This window comes from Cololabis saira, chromosome 8 (genome assembly GCF_033807715.1).
Source record: "Cololabis saira isolate AMF1-May2022 chromosome 8, fColSai1.1, whole genome shotgun sequence".
NCBI classification, from domain to species: domain Eukaryota; kingdom Metazoa; phylum Chordata; class Actinopteri; order Beloniformes; family Belonidae; genus Cololabis; species Cololabis saira.
The window spans coordinates 38299097-38316834 of NC_084594.1; the positions used below are offsets into that span (position 1 = coordinate 38299097).

The 17738-nt window shown below is 43.5% G+C and overlaps 1 protein-coding gene across 2 annotated transcripts; it reads right to left on the minus strand.

Annotated features, from left to right (window-relative positions):
• Positions 1 to 653: 653 nt before the first annotated feature.
• Positions 654 to 16153, minus strand: aldh4a1 (aldehyde dehydrogenase 4 family, member A1). 2 transcript variants are annotated; one of them, XR_009782987.1, is made up of 16 exons: positions 15991 to 16153; positions 11101 to 11194; positions 10932 to 11024; positions 10792 to 10839; positions 9894 to 10049; positions 9588 to 9737; positions 9056 to 9130; positions 8791 to 8978; positions 8029 to 8102; positions 7743 to 7939; positions 5483 to 5530; positions 5225 to 5377; positions 3647 to 3768; positions 3135 to 3253; positions 1763 to 2247; positions 654 to 1725 (listed from the first exon to the last, which is right to left on the minus strand). XR_009782987.1 is itself a non-coding variant. In XM_061727971.1 (15 exons), the coding sequence occupies exons 1-15, from the start codon at positions 16029 to 16031 to the stop codon at positions 2135 to 2137; spliced, it is 1671 nt and encodes a 556-aa protein (XP_061583955.1). In that variant the 5' UTR covers positions 16032 to 16153; the 3' UTR covers positions 654 to 2134. The 2 variants fall into 2 exon arrangements, 1 of the variants encoding a protein (XP_061583955.1); XM_061727971.1 differs by having other exon boundaries at positions 654 to 2247.
• Between the last annotated feature and the right edge of the window lie 1585 nt (positions 16154 to 17738).

Consider the following 17738-nt stretch of genomic DNA (forward strand, 5'->3'; position numbering starts at 1 on the left):
ACGATTAAATCAAAATGGCCGACTTCCTGTTCGGTTTCGGCCATGGCGCCAAGAGACTTTTCTTTATGTTGCAACATGATACAGGTGTGTACCGATTTTCGTGCATGTACGTCAAACCGTATTGTGGGGCTTGAGGCACAAAGTTTTCTAGGGGGCGCTGTTGAGTCATTAGGCCACGCCCATTAATGCAAACCATGAAATATCAAATTTTTCGCCAGGCCTGGCTTGCATGGAAAATTTGGTGACTTTTGGGGCATGTTTAGGGGGGCAAAAAGGCCCTCATTTCATCAGAAGAAGGAAAAAAAAAAACGAGAACATTTCTTACAGATACAATAGGGCTTTTGCACTGTGAGTGCTCGGGCCCTAAAAATATTTTATTATCCCAAAGGGAAATATGGCCAGCCCAAGTGAGTTCTCACACTTCATACAACTGCTAATCCGGCACTTTCCTCATATTGTACATTTCTGTTTATTTCTGTTTATACATTTTACTTTATTCTATCTCTTATTTTATCTCCATATATTTGTTTCCTCTTATACTTTTATTTTTACTGTATTGCACCAATCACCACAACAAATTCCTTGTGTGTGTTAACAAACTTGGCAATAAACCCCCGTTCTGATTCTGATTCTAAAAGGAGTGGAAACGCAAGTTGATTAAGAAATTAGACTTTATTGTTTAAAATTAAATATCTGCATTTACAGACAAACCGAGACACATTCAGAGCTGAAACACCTGCAAATGTTCTTTAGCAGACGTCAAGAAGACTGATGATCTGGAAAAACCCGCAACGCCTCCACCAAACCCACAGGACCAGTCAAGTCTGTCTCCAAAAAACCCATCAACATCAGCGGGTTCTCTGTCCTCACACACTTCACCTCATTGATCAACAATAATTAATCAGGTAGTGATTGTTTATTCTCTAAAACAACATTCTGGTTTAGTCGAGTGAAATAAATCAGAGGTACATCATTCAAACAGGAAGCAGTCGTTCAGCCTCGGTGTTAATGGAGGTGTGGATGGAGGACACATTCAAGTCCTGCTTCAGTGCAAACGGGGACAGACGGAAAGGAGGATGAAGACGAGGATGAGGAGGGATCCATCATCATTTCACAGCTCTGCAGGCTGAAGGAAACGATGCCAGTGCATGATTTAGTTTTCAGGGGGGGAAGGGTGCTTAAACCTCCTATAAAATTAATTTCTGACCTAAATAAACTCTAAATAAAGTAATAAAATTCTGACTATAAACTTGCAGGATAAAACAAAACTTAGAATGTTTTACTGTATGAACTTCCAATTTTCAAAAGAAAACTCCCCCAAAAAATAAATAAAAAGGGAAGACATTTCTGAGGTTAACCACTTGTAAAATTTACATGAAAACATTTCTGCATTTTTGGACTCATTCACAAATTTGCATGAAAAGAACCTCAAAATGTCTTACTTTAAAAATTGAAAATTAAAATGTGACTTCATGAAATGTAAACCAACAAAATTTGAAAGAAAAAAAAAATTCTGTTTAGAAACTTGGAAATTTACAAGCAAATTCTGAATTTCTGACTTTAACTTGTAACATTGAGTGTATGGAAGTCTTCCTGACATCCAAATTTGTAATTGTACAAATTTGTACAAAAAATTTGAGTCTCTGCCCGATTTATAACCTTGTAAATTTGAAAGTAACAGTTCAGAATCCTGACCTTAAAAGTTTGTAAAAAAAAAAAAAAATTCTGGCTTCACAATCTCTCAAACTCAGAGGCAAAAAACCCAACTGAATTTACATCATAAACCTACAAATTCTGAATTTATTTAAGATACAGAATTCATAAAATACATTTCTGACAAACCTTTCGGAACACAAAACACACACACACACAGATACACACACGAGGCACTGACGGGTTCTTCGTAAGTGGCTACAAATGAAGACGGCTCTTTTTTTCTCTCCACAAACCCTGGACCCTCAGGCTGACATGTTGCCCCCTTGTGGCTCCAGGAGTCTGTGCATCTCTACAGTTTGAACATGGACAGAAATGGCTTTGCATGTACAGCTAGAGGAAAAGAAAGGACGGACGAGAGTGGACAAAGGGATGAGATGGACAGATGGACAGCCGGACGGCGGATGGATGGACGAAGGTCTCAGCCCATGTACGGATACTTCCACTCTGTGAGCGGCAGCTGAGTCTTTTTCACCACCTGCGGCGACGTCCACCTCAGAACGTAGTGAGGGCCTCCGGGTTTGTCGTTGGTGCCTTCATGAAAAGGAAACAATCATCAATCGTCCAATCATGAAGAAGCTGAAACCTGAGCTCCACCGCTTCGTCTTAGAAGACCATGAAAGCATGAAAACTCATCTGATGTCGGTTTAGGACCAAACAGAAACTCCACTGAGTGGTTATGAAATGTATTCAACAGGGTTCATACACATTTTAACCAACACATTTCCATGACTTTTCCATGACTTGGCAGCAAGTTTCCATGGCTATACATGACCTCTAAAACATCAATGTATGAATGAAATATAGGAATACACTGCAAAAACTCAAAATCTTACCAGGAATATTTGTCTTATTTCTAGTTAAAATGTCTCATTTTTAGTCAAAAAATCTCATTACACTTAAAACAAGAGTCGTTACCAGAAGAATAACTTATTTGACCATTTTCACCTGTTTCAAGTAAATTTTCACTTGAAATAAGTAGAAAAATCTGCCAGTGTGACAAGATTTATCTTCTCATTACAAGCAAAACAATCTTGTTCCACTGGCCGATTTTTCTACTTATTTTAAGTGAAAATCTACTTGAAACAGATGAAAATTGTTGTTTTTTCCAGTGATGAGTCTTGTTTTAAGTGTAATGAGATTTTTTTTTACTAAAAATGACACATTTTAACTAGAAATAAGACAAATATTCTTGTTAAGATTTTGAGTTTTTGCAGTGTAAAACTATGTAAAAAGTCACTACAGTGGAGATCTAATGACAATTGAACTTATGTTTCCAAAACTTTTCTAGGCCTTGAAAATGACATTTTCAAATTCCATGACTTTTCCAGGTTTTTTCAAAATGTATGAACCCTGATTAAATCTTAAATTATTGAGGAGAAACCTCCAGGTGAAAGGGGGCGTGGCCTGTGGAGCCTCACCTGAAGCTCTGGCGCCTCCGAACGGCTGCTGGGCCACGATGGAGCCGGTGGATTTATCGTTGACGTAATAGTTTCCCGCTGCGTTTCTCAGCACTTTGGCGGCTTCGTCAATCACCTTCCTGTCAACAACAAACTTTATTGATACAGCACAAAAAAAAAAACGACCGTTGTCAATTCAAACGTTCATATTCCATCCTGCTCTGTAGGAATAAATGTTTCCAAACAGCTCAATAGTCCCTGCAGGTCAGCTGGTCTCAGAACCTGTTACACTGAACTGAGGTTAACTGAAGGGAAAATAAACTGTTACAGTCTAGATTACTTTGGAAAACACACGATAAAAAGTGAAATTAAGATAATTAAAATGAACTTGAGGTCAGAAAAGCTGTTGTGGAGACAGCGGACGCTGGAGCGGGTTCTGATCCAGACCAGCCGTCCAGTCAGCCCAGTAAGTCCAGCGTTACACCGGTATCCGGTACCCATCCCTACACGTATGTGCAGGTGCTGCCACTCACTGGTCCAGGGCGTACACGGCTCCCGTCAGCGCGTACGGCGATGTGCTGTCGATCAGCTGCAGAACTTTCTTGTAGTCTTTCTCAGGGTACGCATACACGGACAGAACCGGCCCGAAGATCTCCTACAGGACCAGAGGAAAGATCTGAGTTAGCCAGCTAACTTTAGACTAACATTTATTGGTAATATTGTCTAACATAATTGACAGAGCAGCTTAGCGACCGCTAGGGCGACATAGCGATATAACAAAAATATACATCGATATAGTTCAAATGTGCGTTGTGATCCGAGGCTGCTGAGCCAGAGCTCTCTGCACCGCCCCTCGTGCCCCCGGCCCCCCCATTCATGCCCGGGGGAGGAGGGGGAGGGCGGGAAAAGACGCTATTCCAGAAACATGTTGGAAGCAGCAACGCCTGCAGCGCGTGTGGAGGAACTGGTTGCTAAAAGAAAAAGCAGTGGCTCAGGAATTTGGAGATGCTTCAGGTTAAAAGTGTCAGATGAGCTACAAGTTATTTGTAGGGAATAGGAATCAAACAAATCAAACGAGAATATGAATCACTACAAATCTTTTTCACCACCTGAAACAGCTGCAAACAAACTGAATCGCTGCAGAAGCTGCAAGACATCCACAACCCGAAAAGGTCCAGTTCGAAACAAAATGTCCTTGCTTGCTTCGTTTTCCTTAAGTGCCTTATGAAAAGAAAAGTGACGAGTGGTGTACTGTAACTAAAGCGACTACCTATCACGTCGCTAAAGATGTGGTCCCATCTGAAACTGTGGAACAACTCGGATTTAAAAAGCTACTGAAACTATGGAACCAAGACACGATCTTCTCAGTCAAGAAGCACTGCCACAAATGTTTACCGAGGTCCGGCAGAACTCGCCAACACCCATTTCCCGTTGACCAGTGATACGAGCTCGAGCAGGACATGTGAGCCTCACACAAGCACTTCATTGAACACTGGGAGATGAAAGCAGCACGTCTAACAACTAATTTCCCCTATGATCACGCCGGTGAACATATAGCTGAGGCCCGAAAGGGACAGTTGCAAGCTGGAAACTCCAGGAAAAGCATCAGGTTGCTATGACAACAGACAACGGGCTGAGGATGCTGCAGTCACAGATTACACTTGGCTGATGGTGGGTGCAGTGTTGTAAGGAGTATTAAGATATTTCACTTTAAAACAAAAATAAAATGTTAGTTTTTTGAGTTTTTCCTTTGCGTGTCTGTTTGCAACTTTGTGTTTTATGCTGCTGTCACGTCTATGTTGAAAACTAATAAAAATAAGTTAAATGAATTAATAATACACTAAACTTAAAGTGCTAAAAGTAAAATCACAATACAAAAATTTCAATTTATAATTTTGACGGACGTGGCATGAATGATAAGCGTTTTACCCGGGCGTCACTTGTAAACTGTTTTTCGTACAGCTGGAAGAAAAGGAGACATCTGGCTGAAGTCCAGATTCACTCTCACTTTGCAGGAAAAACATGGGGATATATATCGTATATCGATATTCAGCCTGAATACATCAGGACTGACTTGTGGTCCACTAGCCCTAGCGGCCGGCGGGTCAGACCTCGCTCATGATGGGGTCCTGCGGGTCTGTGGTCTCCACGATGGTCGGCTCCACAAAGTAGCCCTTCTGCTTGTCACAGTTGCCGCCGGCGATGACCTTGAGGTTCTTAGATGACTTGGCGTGGTCCAACCACTTCTTTATGCGAGCGAAGGACTGCAGAAGGGGAGAAAAAACAGTTACTGACAGAAAAACACTGGAGTGGAGGAGGAGGAGGAGGAGGAGGAGGAGGATGGCTGCGCGAGGAAGACGAGCCGGTACCTTATCGTCTATGACGGCAGAGAAGAAGGTGCTGAAGTCGTCCACGGGCTGAGGAGAGAACACATGATCAGATTTAAACCAGTCTCCTCTCAGGTTCCATCTGTCAGTACGACGCTAAAGAACGTCGTGCTGATGGGCAAAACCAAGTTTCATTAACGTTGGATCATTACATCACAAGATACAGGCCACACCCACATGTCTGATTGACACGTGACTTTGAAACAGACTGATCAAACTTGTTTGAACAGGTTTCAGCATCACAGTTTGTAGATGAAGCCTCCCAGATTTTACTCTTATTTAAACCACATTTGGACAAACATCTGCCGTTTTAACAAAATAACGACGCCAACCAGGGTGGAGTCAACACGTCTTGTAATACCACCTCGTCCCACTAGAGGTGCACAGGAGCAGTTTCCCATGCTGTCCTGAATGCAGAAATATGAAATATTGCAGTTCCTCAACGGACCAGTAGGGGCCCAGAAGCCTGATACCAACTACATAAATGGTGCTGGTCTCCGCAGCTGGATTCCTGGCTGAGCCGTCATCACTTTAGCTCCTGAACCCCGTCTTAACTCGACCTACAGGGTAAAACGTCTTGATCCTTTGTGATGCTCCTCTGCATCCCTGCTGGTTTTGCAGCCGTGCCAGAGCACTGGCTTTCTTTAGGAGTCTTGATGTTCGTTTTTATAAATAAAACCTGGACCTTCTCGATTTCGCTTTAAAGTTTTTTTTAATTTTTTTAAAAGCTACTAAACGACTTCTACCTTTACCGCAGCAGCAGTTGATTTAACTTCACCTTGGATCATTTCGGGACCCTTCCAGGCCGGTTAATCTTTTCATGAGTCAACGGTGAGCCAATCATGGCCTCGCCCCTAAAAACCTGTGACATCACAGAGGGTTTTCCCAGCTTTTTACTGGTCAAGGGTTTTATACTTTAACCTTCCTGGTATGTACTGCCCCCATGTGGCCAGAAGTGTTAGTGCTTAAAAAGGCAAATATAAATCCCTGCAGCGCGTGGCGGCTCATTACACCGTGGCTTTTAAATCTCACACGTTGTACTGCAACTACTGCACACACTACACACCACACATCCCTCTAAACAAAACCCGACATTGTGCTAGTATTATTTACACTTTCTCCAGCCAGCACGCACACTTCCCTGATCCTACTCTGAGCTTTTCCACAGGGACTTTAAACTATCAATTTTAGGAATTAATTGACTCATTTCAGTGGCCAGTGAGTTGAAGTCAGTTCTACATAATAATGAGTCTGTTTGAGCTGAAGGCGTTCATGTTACCTGCCATTATTGTTCCTTAATAGTTTAAAAATAAAGTAAATTAACATAGCCAGCCCCCCCCCCCCCCCCCCCCCCCCCCCCCACTTATCGTTCTTGAGATCTACTAACCCTGCTCACTACGACTTACGCTCTCGTTCCCTCCAGAAAACGAAATAACACAAAAGCCTGTTACGTAACGAAACCTTAAACCGTTCCGTTTTACTTCAGCTCGTATTAAAGTTTCAAGAATAAGAAGTAAAGACCGGAGGGACAGAAATGTCTCCACTGATGCAGGACGTCAGGTTTCAATAAAGCTGCTTTCAATGTCTCATAATGCGACTATGATCGGTATCTCCATCTGCCTGAATGTGATTATTGATTACTTCGCCTATGACCTAAATGACACTAAGGTTGCCGTTTACACGTCAGTTTCTTCGATCAGATTACTGATTTAATCTGATTATGATCAGAGTATTGTGGTCCATGTAAATGTCGCCATAAAAGGGTGGATGTGATTCAGGAGTGTCAACGGAAACGGGAGTGAAAAGAAACTTTCGTCGACGAGGCTCTCCAGTACGGAAGAGTATGAGGGCCAGGCAGGATAAAAATAAAAGTAATATTTTAGAGGGAGATTTTTTCATTAAGCACTTCGAGAAAAAAGTCGAAATGTCGAGAAAAAAAAGTCGTAATGTCGAGAATAAAGTTAAAATGTTGAGGAAAAAAGGCGAAATTTCGACTATATTCACAAAATTTCGACTTTTTTCTCGAAGTGCACAAAAAAAAAAATCTTCCCCTCTCAAATATTTTTTCTCCTGCATGGCCCTAAGACTCTTCCGTACTCCAGACATGAGCCTAAATGTAAATCACAGCGCCGCCTGGAGGCCAGTCACATAACTGACAGATCTTCAGGCGATCCTGAATCTGTGTGCAAGGTTTGGTGTCATTTGGAGGGATTTTGTGTGTCGCTGCTGCTGCTGCACTCACGTCGCCCACTTTGACGCTCTTCAGCACGTCCAGCAGCTGCTGCTTGATCTTGGGCCACGTGCTCTGTGGGACGTACATCCTGGAGCAGGCCGAGCACTTCTGACCCCCGTACTCAAACGCCGAGCGGATGGTCCCGTTCACCACGCTCTGGATGTCCGCCGACGAGTGGACGAAGTGGAAGTTCTTCCCGCCGCACTCTGAAAACACAAGGGAGGTGGTGAGTCGCTGCTGGAGGAGGAAGCGGCGGAACGGAGCTAGAGCTAGAGCTGGAGCTGGAGCTGCTCACCTCCGGCCAGGCGAGGGAAGTTCCTGTACACGTCCAGGTTCTGGCCCACCTGCTTCCACAGACGCTTGAATGTCCTGAAAGCACAGACGCTTATGTTACAGTTCAGGAAATCATAGCTGCAGCACAAGACGTGCTCTCAGAGGTCATTTAACTGCCAAAAATAAAGACAAACTCTGGTAAAAGAACAGTGATGTAGAGAACGATGTCTGCATGGAACCCACTTCCCAAACACTTGAAGCAAACTATTAACATAAAAGAAGTCAAATGGTTTGTAAAGAAACATCTCTTGAATAGATAAGTTTTATATGTATTTAATTATAATTAAATAAATAATAATAGATATGGTATGTGTACATATATATATATATATATATATATATATATATATATATAAATAAATAATATATAAATAGATGAATATTTATTAAAAATGGTTACTGGTGCAAACTATGATAACTATACATTGTTTGAATTTGTTCATGTTATAAAATGTATGAATATGTATTGTTTTTATTCATATCCAAATGTTAAGCGGAATGACTTTTTATTTTTTCTTTATTTTCTGTTTTTCCTTTCTTTTTTTTAATACTACCTCTTTAGGTTTGCTTTTAATGTTTCGTTGTAATGTTCTGTGTATTATGTGTCGGACCCCAGGAAGAATAGCTGCAGTTTTGCTGTAGCTGATGGGGATCCAAATAAAAACTATAAACTATAAAAAAATAATTAAAAAAACCCACGCCGTCGAACAGGAGCAGCACTTACGGCACGCTGCCGGTGAAGTTGATGGCCGCCAGGTGCTGCGAGGCGGTGACGGCATCCCCGAACACGGGCCCGTCAGCAGGCAGGAACTGGACGATGTTGGGGGGCAGACCGCTCTCCCGCAGGACCTTGTACACCAAGTAGCTGGCAGACATGGCCGTGTCGCTGGGCTTCCACAGAACCACGTTTCCCTGAGAACAGTCACAAATATGAAGAAATAAATACAGATCAGACACACACACGGATCTACGTGGACACACCTACTCACCATCAGAGCCGGCGTTCCTGCCAGGTTTCCTCCGATGGCTGTGAAGTTGAAGGGAGCCACGGCGGCGACGAAGCCCTGAGAGCAGAAACAGGAGGACACGTATGAGACACAGCAGAGCAACTCGTCTTCCTCAGGACGCTCCACAACTCCAGTCACGCGTTTGCTGGGTTTAAATTCTTGAGATCAAAGCTTCAGAGGGACTGCTGTGACATCACGGCTCAGTTTGTTAGGAACTTCCTGCTAGCTCTGAAGACACAGTGGACCTGGAAGACTCGGGAGACTCACACTTTTAAGACCAGGAGACAGCTACTATTCAACTAAGCCAACTTTAACCTGTTTGAAATGACAACTTTACCAGATTTACTAACAGAATCTCTGCTGCCTTTGCAGACGCTCCAGGCTTGGATAGCTGGACATGGGCCCTATCTACGAACAGATTGAGATGTCTCCGATGACTCTGCCGGCTTCATCAAGGCTGAAGAGAGACTAGAGAGACTAGAGAGGTCTGATGTGTGGACAGAGAGGTTCCTACCTCCAGGCCCCGGTACAGCATGGTGTTGGTGCTTCCCCCGGCGTCGAGAGGCTGCTGCTCCTGCAGCTCGATCGCGTGTTTGGCGTTGAATCTGAAGAAATCGATGAGCTCGGCGGCAGCATCGATCTCCGCCTGCACCACCGTCTTCCCCTGGACACGGGCAGGACAGAGGGACAGAGCTTCATTCCTGTCCAGAGCTGCAGGTTTCATTTACTAGACGTTGAAACACAGTGGCACGACTACAGACCATCCCTTTCAGCCAGAAATACTGGAGGTCAAAGACAGCTCAGTGAAGACTCCTCCTACCTGGCCGATCATGGTCTTGGCCAGAATCTCAGCCCTCTTGGGTCCGGCGAGGACGTCAGCAGCTTTGAAGAGGACCTGAGCTCGGTCCTGGACAGGCTTTAGGTCCCACTCCCTTCTGGCCGCCACCGACGCCAGGATGGCCTTGTTGAGGAGCTCCTGCATCAGAGTCAGAGAGCAGTCGGTTATCCAGGGACATTCAGGTCTACAGCAGACTGTTTTGCAGCTCCTGAACCAGGACTACACCGCCTGGACCGGGGGCCGGCAACCCGCGGCTCTTTAGCGCAGCCCTAGTGGCTCCTGGAGCTTTTTCAAAAATGTTTGACCTTTTTTTCTTCTTTATCTTTTTTTTCCTTTTTTTCCTCTTTTTTTCGTCTTTTTTTTTCTCTCTTTTTTAAATTTTTTTTCTTCTTTTTTCCCTCTTTTTTTTTCTTCCTTTTTAAATCTCAAATTTTTTTCTCAACATTTTGACTTTTTTCTCAACATTTCGACTTTTTTCTCAACATTTCGACTTCTTTCTCAACATTGTACTTCAACTTTAATCTCGACATTCTGACTTTTTTCTCAACATTTTGACTTTTTTCTCGACATTCTTACTTTTTTCTCAAAATTTTGACTTTTTTCTCGACATTTCGACTTTTTTCTCGAAGTGCATAATGAAAAAAAAAAAATCTTCCTCCAGTTATAACTAATATAGATACATGCAGCATGTGTTGCCTTCATTCTAAGGCTGATATAAGACTCATTTTTTGCGGCTCCAGACATATTAGTTTTTTGTGTTTTTGGTCCAATATGGCTCTTTCAACATTTTGGGTTGCCGACCCCTGGCCTGGACGCTACGGTTCACGCAGCTGCAGGTCAGGGACGGACGAAGCAGCAAACACATCAAACACCAACTCACCTTGTCAGCGTAGCAGAACTTTGCCACCTTATGCGAGTGATTGAAAGGCTGCAAACAGAAACAGAGAAGTCACAGTGAGAGCTGCAGCCTGGTGAGGTTTAACCAGGAAGGTGATTCTGAGCGGCGGGGATCAGACTCACGGACAGCTGGTATCTGATGTCGCTGGTCCAAACGTGCTCGTCTCCCACCACACAAGGGATCTCCTCCGTCTTCCCCTTCAGACTGTCCAGAGCCTGCAGCCATGACACACAGTTAGAGACACAGCTCCGGTGGTGGGTGATGCTGAGAACAGAGATCTAACTGTCTGACCTTCAGCAGCTCCGCTCTCTCTGGACTCCCCTCCTTGAAGCCCAGGATGGGCTCATTCTGCACCTCCACGGCAGCACACGGGGACGTCCTGAACCTGCAAACACCGACGTCATTGATGGGATTACCAAACCAGAAACACAAAGGTCGTGACAATCACCACCGGCCTGCTATGACTTGAGGAAACGCTTAATAGCAAGTTGTTTCCAGAGAAAAGAAAGAAAGAAAGAAAGAAAGAAAGAAAGAAAGAAAGAAAGAAAGAAAGAAAGAAAGAAAGAAAGAAAGAAAGAAAGAAAGAAAGAAAGAAAGAAAGAAAGAAAGAAAGAAAGAAAGAAAGAAAGAAAGAAAGAAAGAAAGAAAGAAAGAAAGAAAGAAAGAAAGAAAGAAAGAAAGAAAGAAAGTGCAGCTCAAGAGCATCATCTGACGTCAGTAAACAGCTCCATCATGAACATTTCATTGGTGCGTTCAGTATGACTGGACAGTCATGACTGTTCATGATATAAGAGTTGTTCTGGTAACTCTTATGTTCAGGCACCAAAGGTTTGTTTGGACGAATACAGCACTTCACCTGTCGACTCAACAGCAAAACCAAATATTACTGTCACATTTAGCCGATGCTGAGTTAACACAAACCGCTGCTTGCTTGGCTAACCACGGTAGCATGAGGATTACGGATGAGGACGTGATAACGGCTACCCATTGGCTGAGACAGCTGTCAATCAGTTATATTAGAAATAAATGTAACGCTTTTTTATACATTTTCCTGGTGTGGTATAAAAAAGACCCCCCCCCCCCCCCCAGATTAGTCATGGCTATGGATCCAAACGATTGAGACCAAAACGGTTTTTTGAAACAGGTTGTAAATATGTTTATTTCTACTCTTAAGCTGGACATTTTAACATTGGAGTCTATGGAGGTTGACCCCCTTTTGGAGCCTCTAGTGGTCAGTGGAGGAACTGCAACTAAACGTAGTTACACATGAGCCTCAAACCAAAAGTTAGATGGTTGGTGTTGGGTGGAGTTCATGGTGGCAAGAAACTTGATTTGGAGTTACGGTTTCGCTTCAAACATTGACAGACGGATCGGTGCAGCGTCCGCAGTTATGCAGTCGATGTACCAGACCGTCGTGGTGAAGAGGGAGCTGAGTCGAAAGGCGAAGCTCTCGATTTACCGGTCACCTATGGTCATGAACTTTGGGTAGTGACCGAAAGGACAAGATTGCGGATACAAGCGGCCGAGATGAGTTTCCTCCGCAGGGTGGCTGGACGCTCCCTTAGAGATAGGGTGAGGAGTTCGGTCACCCGGGAGGAGCTCGGAGTCGAGCCGCTGCTCCTTCACATTGAGAGGAGTCAGCTGAGGTGGCTTGGGCATCTGTACCGGATGCCTCCTGGACGCCTCCCTAGGGAGGCGTTCCAGGCATGTCTCTCCTCCCTAGGGAGGTGTTCCAGGCATGTCCCTCCTCCCTAGGGAGGAGTTCCAGGCATGTCCCTCCTCCCTAGGGAGGTGTTCCAGGCATGTCCCTCCTCCCTAGGGAGGAGTTCCAGGCATGTCCCTCCTCCCTAGGGAGGTGTTCCAGGCATGTCCCACCGGGAGGAGACCCCGGGGAAGACCCAGGACACGCTGGAGAGACCATGTCTCTCGGCTGGCCTGGGAACGCCTCGGACTCCCCCCGGAAGAGCTGGAGGAAGTGTCTGGGGTGAGGGAAGTCTGGGCATCCCTGCTGAGGCTGCTGCCCCCGCAACCCGGGAACGGATAAGCGGAAGAAGATGAGTGAGTGAGTGAGTTTTGCTTCAAACAGCTGCAGATTTAGTTTGAGTGATTTTACGGTTTCAGTTCGTAGAGAATGTTGCACATAACCTCAACACAGGAACTCACAACGGGTCACCAGCTCCTCTTTCATAAAGGTTTAAGTACAAACATTTATTTAACAGTCTCCCCAGAAGTTGTTAAGGCCACGCCTTCGTATCGTGCTCGCCTGAAGCCTCTGTAAAGACCAGCACCGACCGGCGGGCGTCGGGGATGACAGGATTAAACCGGTGTCTGACCGACGTTTAGTGGACAGAGCTGAACTCTGCAGCTGCTTTCAGTTCCACTCGGTTTACTGACCTCCAGCTGCTAATCAGTAACTGGACATGAGTTTATCTGGAGTGCTCGAGTCGCAGACATCTATATCAGCTGAGACTTTGGCAGTTTGCTGGTCCAGTCCCGTCCTTTGTTTGTGTATGATAAACCTGTGAACTGAGGAGGAGGAGGCCCAGACCCCTCCAGCCTCCACCCAGCTGCTGCTCTTACAGCTGCTGCAGGAAAAACAAACATCTGCTCATTTCACAACCTGAGTCCACAAAGAACTACAGACAAAGTCGCCTCAGATGTTCCTGAATTCTTTTGGATTGCTAAGGGTCCCCAGTCCCCCCAAAGGTCCCCAGCACCAAACTACACAACTGTCAACTTTCTTTTGATGCTTTTTTTTGTTTGCTTTAGTCTCTTAACATCAATTATGAAGTCAAGAATGCAACGTCCAGTGTGAAAACCTGATCGATCCATCAAGCACCGACTGTTAGCAGGACCTGGCTGCAGCTCACCCACAACTGTTCTTACCATTACCCACATTTGTTGTTTATCCCTGCTTTTGGATTTATTTTTGTTCAGCAAATAATTAGGCAGTGGGAAAACGGTTTTATGATCAGCTAATTTAAAATTAACCAACAGCTCAGACCCCCTCCCTGGTGCATGACTATATAAATCATCAACAGTTCTGACCAGTGCAGAGCTTCTGCAGGTTTTTCATCTTTATTTTTCTGACTTCATGCCAGGGCTGGGCGATATATCGAGATTTTAATATATATCGATATATTTTCAAATGCAATATGGTACGAGACAATATCGTTTATATCGTTATAGCTTATTTTGTGACAAATTGACTGTACATCAACGCTGACCCATCGCGCTTGCAGGAAAGTACCTTTGTGTGCTGAAACCTGACAGTGTTGACAGGTTAGTTTTCCTGGCACAAAATCTGTAAAATGTACAGTAGTTGACTTGTTGTAATTATTTGAGATTTGCTCAAAGAGATGCAATATCTGTTTACATGTTTTATTTGAGATTTGAACAAATGTTTTGTTATTTGCACAACTGTCAACCTCAGTGGAAAAGTCTGCCGTTACTGTCTACATAATTTAATTTTTATGCAGGAAAGGGATATTTGTTTTATTTTATTCAAGAAGCATTTTTATTCTATATATGCAGGCAGTTTATTTTTATTTCATTTGTTTTATACATTTGTTTTATACATTTTGATATTGTGCAGACCCCTGTGTGACATTTGGCAGGAGGCTTTGTATTAAAACTGAAAAAAATTAAGCTAACAGAGATGCTATGCTATAATGCTTTGGGAGAAACCCCAATTATGTCACAGAAAAAATATCGATATATCGAGTATCGCCATTCAGCTAGAAAATATCGAGATATGACTTTTGGTCCATATCGCCCAGCCCTACTTCATGCTCAGACTTGCAGGGTTAGGAGCGACAGATGGTTCAGGTGTTGGTCCTTATACGTCACGTGACTTTAGCATTAACCCTGTCGGTGAAGGAGCTGAGCTCGTCCCACAGGACCTCAGGGGAGTACTGTATTCCAGTACCTGAAGTGACGTCACATTCAGCGTGATCTTCATCACTTCCTACTGGATCTTCCTCAGCAGCAGCTCCTGATCAGGTGTCATTACATAACACGTGCAGCATGAACTAGAAAGAAGCTGGTTTCAGGTTGGATATCCAACACACCCTCCTCTATTTTGCAATGTTTTTTTCTTCTGCAAAGATTCAAAGATGAACAACCCAGTCTCTGCAAACCTCAAATTTTACAAAGAAGAAGGTATTTATCCAGTCTTTAAATGCACTAAAATCAAAAAGGTTATTTTAAGATTCTCTGTTGTTTTCTACAGAATACTATTTCAGTTTCTGAACGTGAACTGTCAAGTGGAGGGGAATCTTATTCTATGTGGGGGTGTAGGGGAGGGAGGGGTGCTTTTTTTTCTTTTTTCTAGTTTTTCAATTTTATTTTATTCCTTTTGGGGTAATATTGTCTATTGCAGTTTGTTTTTTTTACCTTTATAATATATTATTGTAATATGTTACTATTTTATATATGTATATATATTTGTGTTTTTGGGAGGTTATAAAAAAAAGAAAAAAGATATTTGTATTGTACTCTATTGTGAGAAATTTTTTGAATAAACAAACCTTAAAAAAAAAGTGGAGGGGATCTTTAAAAAAAATGGTGCATTTCAATATTAAAGAGAAGAAACCTTCAAATGTAGTAAAATACGCTATATGCCTTATCTTTTTAACTTTTTTTAACTTCTTGCAGTATAATTCGGCCCCGGCTTGAAGTTATTGGGTCACTTTGCTTGAGATTTTCTCAAGATGTTTTGCTCTTGAAAGATCTTTCAGAACTGAAAGGTAAATGGGGTAAAGGTTGAGCCTCGAGATCTCAGTTATCCAACCTGAAACTTGCTTTCTCACAGGAGGCGTGACATGCGCACTGAGCAGGACAAGCAGGGCGACCCTGGGCTCATTTAAACCCGGGGTTCCAGGCAAACTCGGGTCAATCGTATTGACAGGTGATCGATGAGAGTGAATGGCTCACTGGGGGCTGCAGGGCAGCTCAGCAGCAGCCTGAGGCGGTGAAATACTGGAGCTACTACAGCCTGATTTGTGGTTCCGCGTTAAATCGACGCATAACCTTACGCCGTAGGGTACGGCGTAGGTTACGCGGCGACGCGCACCGTACGCCGTATGCTCTGCGTTGGTGTAACGCGGAACCATAAATCGGCCTTACCGCGGAGGCTGCGGAGTCATGCCCACTCATGTGAAGTGCCGTCTCGGGACTTACCCCCTCCATGACCGGTACACGGCCGCCCTCACGTGGAGCATGTTCCCGCCACGAGCCAAGGACCAGCACTACAGGAGAAAACTGCCACCACAGCCCCGAACAAAGCTGATGTGCGGAGGAATAACCGGACAGAAGCAGTTCCTGGGGAGGACTGGCGGAGGTGATCTGACAGCAGGGTCGCTACCCCTGAAGACAGACCCGAGGACAGGGGGGGCGCTCTTTAATTACTTATTTTACTGTTGTTAATGTAAAAGAAATCACAAGTTTTATCCTAACACTGACAATAACACTGAGTTTATACACAAATATGACTCCACAAAATGAAAAATGCGGCCCAAAAACATTGAAACGTTCACTTTACTAGTCTGACACCCCCCTCAGAATGGAACCTTCCAGCGGCGGGTCAGCGATTAGCCAATCAGTGAGCAGAACAAACTTGGTAGCCAATCAGAGCGCCCCCCCTCCTTAGCCTTAAATACCATGAACAGGGAGGACAGTAAAACAGGTGCAGAAGTGAAGTCCGTTCATAGGCTTGACCTGTGTATGAGAAACAACTTTTATATGCAGTATTTGTGTAAAAATAAAACCACCTGTCTTCTCTTAGAGCCACCTAGGGGCTGCATCCGGTTTATTAGTCTATCATCAATATGGAAGTTGATAAACTTCCAGTTCCATGACTGACAAATGGGAGCTGGCTCCAAAAGTGAGCCAACCTCCACTGACCCCCAAAGTCAATATGCCCAAGTTTACAGCAAAAAAACTAAACATACTTAGAGCAGGTAAAATTACTTCATCTACAAAATTTGGCATAATTAGTTACCATAGTTAGTTTATTTATTTATGTGAGTAACAGGTGTATTGCAGTCTTTTGTACTATTCACACTTGACTAGAATTAAATTTGCTGCAGCAAATTAGACCCTGACACCGGTTTTGTGCAGCGCATTTGCAATGGATGAGCAAAGTCTGTGTTTTACTGTAATTTAAAAGACATTGATACTTGGAAGTGACATGGAGGCCTTGGGATTTATTAAACAATTACCTTTTAATTTACATAAACTTTGAATATTGAGATAAAAGCATCCAATCAGACAATCTAAATTTAGAGTTTAGTGACTAGATGTAAAATTTCAACAAATGACTAAATCTGAAAATAGTCCTTAAACTGTCAAGGTAACGGTAAACTTACTGGTAAATGTAACCCGAGCTTTTGTTGGAGCCTGAACGTTTTTAGCTGTTAGAGAGACTTTGAGCATAATGTGAGATTAAAGAGTTTTTCATGAGGCCGCCATGCATGTCATCATCTCATTGTCGCTCTTATACTGATCTGGGCGTCTTGTTTTGTAAGTCTGTGTGTGAAGATTTATGTTGATTAATGTCTTTGTTATCTTCAAAAAATATCAGATCATTACGCCATGTGGATATAGGCTAAAGTATATAGAATTTAAAGTTGTTATATTACATGCTGCTATAGGCCTAAACTGCAGGGGGACACCAACATGATCCACTGAGCGGTGCCCATCATCCCTCCTTCTCTTTATTATTATAGTATATTAAGTATATAATTACCATCATTGTTCTCCATTATTCTTGTAAATTGTTGTGCTGCCCCCCCCACCTTTTCTCTTCTGTACATGTTTGCAGGCCAGAGCTTCAGGAGCTGCATGCTGACCACCTCAGTGTCTGCTGTCTACATCTGTTTATATAGTCATTCCTGTAGTGCACCAGTTGTATCTGTGTCTCTCCTTTC

Coding starts and splice junctions, on each gene's coding strand:
- aldh4a1 (XM_061727971.1), bottom strand. CDS start 16,031: ATGCTCCACGTGAGGGCGGCCGTGTACCGGTCATGGAGGGG. Junction 11,195..15,990: donor GTGTACCGGTCATGGAGGGG/GTAAGTCCCGAG, acceptor CGGTGTTTGCAG/GTTCAGGACGTCCCCGTGTG. Junction 9,738..9,893: donor CCAAGACCATGATCGGCCAG/GTAGGAGGAGTC, acceptor GCCCGTGTCCAG/GGGAAGACGGTGGTGCAGGC.